We start from the raw sequence: 8,572 nt of genomic DNA on the forward strand, positions 1-8,572 counted from the left end.
GTCATTTTTCACCCCCTTTGGTGATCCGTGTAACAAAAAAAGGTTGGTCATCGGAAGGTTAAAGTCTATATACATATTAAATAGTTCTATATCGAATTCATAAGCTTTCTCTTGTATTGTTCTTAGTATGAATATGTTGTCTGTAGTGGCTCTATTTGGTCTGAATCCATTTTGATAATCACCAATTATATTTTCGGAGTATTCTGACAATCTATTGTAGATAATGCCAGAAAGGATTTTGTATATTACATTTAGCAATGTAATTGGTCTGTAATTCTGGCATTCCCTCTTATCTCCTTTTTTATACAGGGTGTTTGGTAAAGAATGGGCCATAGCTTAACCGTAGATTCCTGAGGTTAAAATAGGTCGATTTAAGCTAACTTACCTTAGTACAAAAGTTGATAATAACCGAAATACAGGGTGTCAAAGTTAAACTTGTTTTTTTATTTATTTTTGAATATTTCCTGGCGGGCATGGGACAACATGAAATTTGGTAAGTGGTGCTGGTACTGTCCACCCTACTAAATTATGTTAAACAAACGTTTCTGGCTACTACCAGAGGCGTACGACGGGGGAAAGTGAATGGTTGACCCTTCCCAAATTCTACGTCACTGGTGGAATTGCTATTTTAGTGCAATTTTTTGATTCTCCGATACTTTCTATGTAAATAACATACTCTTCATTCGTAACGATAAAGCCATTAGTTTTCGAGATATTTGAAGCTAAAAACGAAGGATCATTAACCAAAATAAGTGTGACTTTTCAGTTATAACTTCAAATATCTCGAAAACTAATGACTTTATCGTTACGAATGAATAGTATATTATTTGCATAGAAAGTATTGGAGAATCTAAAAATTATGCTAAAATGGCAGGTTCATCAGTGGCGTAGAATTTGGGAAGGACCAACCATTCACTTTCCCCTGTCGTACGCCTCTGGTAGTAGCCAGATCATTTAACATAATTTAGTAGGATGTACAGTACCTACACTTTCTGCCAAGTATCATAAGGATATGTCAAATAGTTTTATAGTACCGGGCACATATATTTCTTAAAGTTTTAAATAAAAAATAAATTATTAAAAAAAAAGAATACTTTAAAATAATTTGACATATCCATGTCATACTTGGCAGAAAGTGTAGGCACTATTAAATAATCGTTTCAGGCTACTACCAGAGGCGTACGACAGGGGAAAGTGAATGGTTGACCCTTCCCAAATTCTACGCCACTGGTGAAACTGCTATTTTAGCATAATTTTTAGATTCTCCAATACTTTCTATGCAAATAATATACTCTTCATTCCTAACCATCAAGTTTTCGAGATATTTGAAGTTAAAAATGAAAAGGCACATTTATTTTGATTAATGTATTGTGCTCCTTCGTTTTTAGCTTCAAATATCTCGAAAACTAAGGGCTTTATCGTTACGAATGGAGAGTATGTTATTTGCATAGAAAGTATTGGAGAATCAAAAAATTGCACTAAAATAGCAATTCCGCCAGTGGCGTAGAATTTGGGAAGGGTCAGCCATTCACGTTCCCCAGTCGTACGCCTCTGGAAGTAGACAGAAACGTTTGTTTAACATAATTTAGTAGGGTATACAGTACCAGCACCACTTACCAAATTTCGTGTTGTTGTCGAATGCCTGTCAGGAAATATTCAAAAATAAATAAAATAAAAGTTTAACTTTGACACCCTGTATTTCGGTTATTATCAACTTTTGTACTAAGGTAAGTTAGCTTAAATCTACCTATTTTAACCTCAGGAATCTAAGGTTAAGCTATGGCCCATTCTTTACCAAACACCCTGTATATTGGCTGTAGAAGAATAACTGTCCATTCTTCCGGCATTTGCTCCTTGGTCCATACCAACTTTATCAGGTAATGAATTCTTCTCCAGAGTTCGGATCCTCCATATTTCAACAATTCTGCCGAAACTCCGTCCGTTCCTGGCGCTTTACTGTTTTTTAATTTCTTTATTATTTGAACTACTTCTTCATAACTCGGATTTTCAATGTGCTGCTCCTCCATATAATATAATATTGTCTCGTTTTGATCATTTCCATTGTCTGCATTTAGGTTTTCCTCGAAGTATTCTTTCCATCTCATTATAATTTTTTGTTTCTCTGTTAGTAGTTCTCCGTCCTTGTCTTTGCATATTGTCAATTTTTGTCTAAATGACTGTGTGTTTTCTTTTATTCTTTTATAGAATTTTCTGCTTTCGTGTCTGTTGTTATGTTCTAAGATTTCTTGTACTTGTTTTTTCAAAGCCTTTCTTTTTTTTTCTTCTGCATATTCTAGTCGCTTGTATTCTCTTTTCGTTATAAATTTCTCTCCTATTTCTTGTGTTTCTTTGAAATTGTTAAGCCTAGCTTTCCTTTTTGCCTCTACTGCAGTTCTGCATTCATCATCATACCATTCCGCATTTCTTTACCTTTTGGCTTTTCCGACAGTTTCCTCTGCAGATTCCGTTATTATTGTTTTTAATTGTCTCCATTTTTCCACTGCAGTATCTTCCTGTCTGATTCCATTGAGTTTTATTTGGAGAGTATTTTGACATTCTTGTGTCTTTGTTGGACTTTTGTATTTTGACAACGACATCCGATTTGGACGTCGAAACGTTAATAAAATAATTTTTTTAATTAAATTGTGGCTTATTTCCCATTTAGAATAGTTGATTACAAAAATGCCACAAGGAAATAGCTTCAGAACAACAGTATTTATGATATGGTAGGACTTTGTGTCTTGATATACAAACGTGAAATTTAAGAATGAAACTTTTTCTGAGAAGTCAATCAAAACATGTTTTAAACCTGTGAAGTTGGCCATGTCTATCAAATCACCAAATTTAAAGCTTTTACCTCCTTTATATACAGGGTGTTTCACTGGGAAACGGAAATACTTGAATGGGAATAGAGGTCACTGAGGCCGTTCTAGATATACTACATTTATTGCCCCACCGATTTTTATAACCGAGTTACAGGGTGTTTTTATCGATTTTGTCCATTCTTCCTGGATCCACAAATTTAGAACCACCTTGTATATTATTTTGTTATTTGGTACACATATGTCTCATTTAGATCCCAATCTACGCAACTACTAATCGCAAGAAAAATCCAGGTCCGGATTAACAAAAAATATAAGTTCATTGTGACATTGAAACCATACATTGTATATTGAAATTTTCAAAAAACCGTTTGCACATTTGAATAGAGCACAAAAAACTAAGTTCAATGGTTGGCTTAATTTTTTGCATAGACAATATAATTACTTTTATGTTGAAATTATATTGAAATTTTTAAGAACTCTGATATTAAAATACATGTATGTAATATACAGGGTGTCCAGAAACTCTACCGACAAACGAAGACAGGAGATTCTTCAGATAATTTTAAGATAATTTAACCCAATTCACTTAGTCCGAAAATGCTTCCTAAGGGAGCTAGAGCTCTTTGAAGATGGCGCCTTGTAATTAGTTTTTCTTAAATACCTCCAGAACGCTTCTATTTAGAAAAACAAAAATTGGTGCGCGTATTTATCTTCAAGATATAAATCTAATCCACCCATTGCAAATTTCTAGTACCGATCATAGGCGTCCGTTTTGGGAAGGGCAACGGTTATTTTATCGCATAACTTTTTTATCTTTAACTTTTATGCATTTCTGACACTGGATTATTAAATTGTGAAGTATTCTAGTACTAAAAGGTACTCTTGTTTTAAATCGGTAGGACACCGTTTTCTAGAAAAATCGATTTGAAAATTTTTCGCTTTTTGAATCAAAAAAAAAATTTCAAAAAAAAAACTGTTTAGAAAGACGAAAACTGGTACATTTATTTATATTCCAGAGATAAATCAATTTCATTAATTGCGAATTTCTAGTACTGGTCATAGGACTCCCTTTTGGGTAGGTCAACAGTTATTTTATTGCATAACTTTTTTTGTCTTGAATTTTTGAGCATTTTCGACATTAGATTATTAAATTATGAGGTATTCGAGTACTAAAAGTTACTCTTACTTTATGTTGGTAAAATACTTCGTTTTTTGTTGAAAAGTTCTTTCAATTTTTTTTCAAATTCCAAAAACGAAAAATTTTCAAATCGATTTTTCTAAAAAACGGTGTGTCCTACCGACTTAAAGCAAGAGTACCTTTTAGTACTAGAATACCTCACAATTTAATAATCCGGTGTCAAAAATGCATAAAAGTTAAGGACAAAAAAGTTATGCGATAAAATACCCGTTGCTCTACCCAAAACGGACGCCTATGACCGGTATTAGAAATTTGCAATGGATGGAATCGATTCATCTCTAGAAAGTAAATACGCACACCAATTTTTGTTTTTCTAAATAGAAGCGTTCGGGAGGTATTTAAGAAAAACTAATTTCATGACGCCATCTTCAAAGAGCTCTAGCTCCCTTAAGAAGCATTTTCGGACTAGGTGAATTGGGTTAAATTGTCTCCTGTCTTCGTTTGTCTGTAGAGTTTCTAGACACCCTGTATAATACTCATTTTTAAAATAATCAATACTTATTTGAGGCCCTTAGAACACAAGGGGGTGTAAGTGCCAAGTTTTGAGAAAACTATTCAAAGTTCTAGACAAATTTAAAAAATTTACATACAGGGTGGGGCATTAGTGTGACAAAGTCCAATTACTCGTTTGTCATAAGAGATACGAAAAAAAGTTGTTTAGGTAAAAGTTGGGGCACACATAGTACCATAATTTAGAAATATTTTCAAATATACAGGGGCGTCCGTGTTGACAGGGTGACACAAACTTATGTTTTTTTAAATGGAACACCCTGTATATTTTTACATTTTTGTATTCTCCTTAATGTTTCCTTTCTTAAAATGTATGGTTTTGTAATATTATATGAGGTAGTTTAAAAGTTAATTACGTTTTTTTGTTAATTTCGTAGCAACATCTACACCCTGTAGAATTCTAGTGATTTGACATCAAATTTTCTATTTATATTAAAACGATTTTTAATATAGTCTACTACTGTTAATCATTAACAGTATAGCGAAATGTTTAATTTTAGTATACAGGGTGGGTCGAAACTCGGAATGAGTATTTTCTGACTTTTCTTAAATGGAACACCCTGTATTTTAGTATTGTAATGAAATGATATTTTATGGTACTTTTTTATTTCTTAAGCATTCCCTATACCTAAGTGCTTTAATTTGTAAGTTATTCGTGATTCTTTAGGCCAAACATTAATTACAAGAAAAATTACGTGAAATTTTATTAGGTGGCCGTGAAAATATCCAATCAAAAATAATTTTTCTAAAAAAATACATAATAATCTCGTCTGAACCTTAATTTATTAATGTTGAATGAAATATCCAAATACATTCGTAGTTAAGGTTGTTGGTGCTTAAAATATTAATCAAACATACAAAATTCTGCCTAGTTGGCTACGACACAAAATTTGCTTAAACATTTGACATTATACTTAGTTCCAGTTGATTTGTTACCATTACTAATATTAATTTTTCTAATGAGGAACTGATTAAAATGGCTTTGTGATATGAGAGTATAACAAAAATAAGCTACTTGCAATAAAAATTTGCCATCAGCAATTCCCTGATAGACGACAACCAAAAAGAGAAACTTTTGAAAGTATACTAAAACGGTTTTAACAGACTAGATACTTAGATTGTAAGAACGGTTGTACTAATATGCAGATCCTCAGTGAAACTAAGGATTACATTTAATTCCTGTTTTCTTCACTTACAATAGTTTTTGTTCGATCAGATTTATCATAATCTAAGTGTCCAATCCGTTGAAACCGTTCTAGTATATTTTTAAACGTTTCTTTTCTTAGTTGTCGTCTATCAGGGAATTTCTGATGAAAAATTTTTATTGCTAGTAGCACATTTTTGTTATACTTCACTAGCACAAAAATCTTATTAATCAGTTCTTCATTAGAAAAATTCATATTAGTAATGGTAACAAAGATGGTAACAAAGCAACTGGAACTATAAAAATAGTATAATATCAAATTTTTAAGGAAATTTAGTGTCATAGCCGACTAGGTAGAATATTGTATGTTTTTATTAATATTTTGCGCACCAACAATCTTAACTACGAATTTATTTGGATATCTCATCCAATATTAATAAATTAAGGATCAGGCCAGATTATGATGTATTTTTTTCGAAAAATTATTTTTGATTGGATATTTTCACGGCCACCTAATAAAATTTCACGTAATTTTTCTTGTAATTAATGTTTGGCCTAAAGAATCACGAATAACTTACAAATTAAAGCACTTAGGTATAGGGAATGCTTAAGAAATAAAAAAGTACCATAAAATATCATTTCATTACAATACTAAAATACAGGGTGTTCCATTTAAGAAAACTAAGAAAATACTCATTCCGAGTTTCGACCAACCCTGTATACTAAAATTAAACATTTCGCTATACTGTTAATGTTTAACAATAGTAGACTATCTTAAAAATCGTTTGAACGTAAAATAAAAATTTGATGTCAAATCACTACAATTCTACAGAGTGTAAAAGTTGCTACGAAATTAACAAAAAAACGTAATTATCTTTTAAACTACCTCGTATAATATTACAAAACCATATATTTTAAGAATGGAAACATTGAGGAGAATCCAAAAATGTAAAAATATACAGGGTGTTCCTTTAAAAAAAAACATAAGTTTGTGTCACCATGTCAATACGCACGCCCCTGTATATTTGAAAATATTTTTAAATTATGGTCCTATTAGTGCCCCAACTTTTACCTAAATAATTTTTTTTCGTATCTCTTACGACAAACGAGTAATTGGACTTTGTCATACTAATGCCACACCCTGTAGGTACTACTTAGCATGTTTTCAATGCCATGTCATTTTTGATCATGTTGTGGCTAGTTTATGTAGACAATTTGAAGCTACCATGATTTATATGTGTTTGGGAGTCCATTTTTGTATTTAAACCGATTTACTAAAAATTCTTAGAACCCTTATGTTCTAGGGGCCTCATTTAATACTTTGGAACGACCCACTTAGAAATCGCAAGAAAAATCCATGTCCGGACTAACAAAAGAATATAAAGTAATTGTGACCTTAAAACAACACCCTGTATATTGAAATTTTCACAAACCGTTTTCACATTTGAAAAGAGCACAAAAAACTAAGTTTGATGGTTCAGTTCAATTTTTTGCGCAGATTTTTTTAATTTCAAAATTAAAGACATTAAATTTTCTGCGCAAAAAATGGAAGCGAAACATTACACTTAGTATTTTGTGCTCTTTTCAAATGTGAAAACGGTTTTTGAAAATTTTAATATACAGGGTGATGTTTCAGGGTCGCAATTACTTTATATTCTTTTGTTAATCTGGACCTGGATTTTTCTGGTGATAAGTAAGTGGGTCGTTTCAATGTGGTAAATAAGTACCTATTGATTATTTTTAAAATGAGTATTTAGTCATTAACTTTAATAATTTATTATTAAAAGTTAATAATATCTGCTTTTTAATATTAGAGTTCTTAAAAATTCCAATATACTTAATTTAAAAATTAAAGTTATTAAATTTTCTTCGCAAAAAATTGAAGCGAACCATTAAACTTAGTTTTTTGTGCTTTTTTCAAATATGGAAACGGATTTTGAAAATTTCAATATACAGGGTGTTGTTTCAAGGCCACAATGATTTTATATATTTTTTTATCCGGACCTGGTTTTTCTTTTGATTAGCAGTTAGGTGGTTCGGTTTCTAAATGAGACACATGTGTACCAAATATCAAAAAAATATACAAGGTGGTTCTAAAGATATAGATCCAGAAAGAAATGGGCAAAATCGATAAAACACCCTGTAACTCGGTTATAAAAACCGGTGGGCCAATAAATGTAGTATATCTAGAACCGCATCAGTGACCTCTGTTAACCATTCAAGTATTTCCGGTTCCCAATGAAACACCCTGTATAATGTTGTTCTGAAACTATTTCCTTGTGGCATTTTTATAATTACGTATTTTTATGGGAAATAAGCCACAATTTTACTAAAAAATGAATTTATTAACGTTTCGAAGCCCAAATCAGGTTTCGTTGTCAAAATACAAAAATACCTATAATAACCCTGTATAATCATTGCCATCACTTTTAGGTAAGTTTCAATTTCAAGTACTGGCGAAGTCTGGGCATGCTATTCACGAGGACCAACCATACCAAGTTGCTGAAATAGTTAGCGGATACTTGGTAAAGCAGAGGATAGCCACGCCAAAATCAAATTTCGTTCATACCAGTTTACCAGCATGTTAAATATTTTTTCGGAGGAATAGAAAAATTGGTGTTATGGCAAGTATTTATATATTTTTGTATTCAAATTAAAAATGTTTCAATATAACGTTGGCCAAATTATTTTCTTAATAAATGTATTTAATTTTAACAAATTAAAACTACATGTACCAATAAAAAACGTATTTTTCATTCGTTTTGACTTTATAGAATACTTTTATGTATGGAAAAATTTTAAAATGTCGATCTTTACTCTGAGCATAATTTTCTTGTGAAATATTTTCTGACTCTGACTCGCGAGTAAAGACGATCTCACTGTAAGAGCAGATAA

At 31.6% G+C, this 8,572-nt stretch overlaps 1 protein-coding gene across 1 annotated transcript in view; it reads left to right on the plus strand.

Moving 5' to 3' along the window:
- LOC126893180 (protein phosphatase methylesterase 1-like) overlaps positions 1–8,302 on the plus strand; it is a 40,436-nt gene extending 32,134 nt beyond the window's left edge. The window contains exon 7 of the mRNA XM_050663134.1: positions 8,111–8,302. Coding sequence (XP_050519091.1) covers positions 8,111–8,265 — 155 coding nt within the window. The 3' untranslated portion in view covers positions 8,266–8,302. The remainder of the gene's footprint in view (positions 1–8,110) is intronic.
- The last annotated feature ends 270 nt before the right edge of the window (positions 8,303–8,572 follow it).

Source organism: Diabrotica virgifera, chromosome 10 (assembly GCF_917563875.1).
Source record: "Diabrotica virgifera virgifera chromosome 10, PGI_DIABVI_V3a".
Taxonomy (NCBI): domain Eukaryota; kingdom Metazoa; phylum Arthropoda; class Insecta; order Coleoptera; family Chrysomelidae; genus Diabrotica; species Diabrotica virgifera.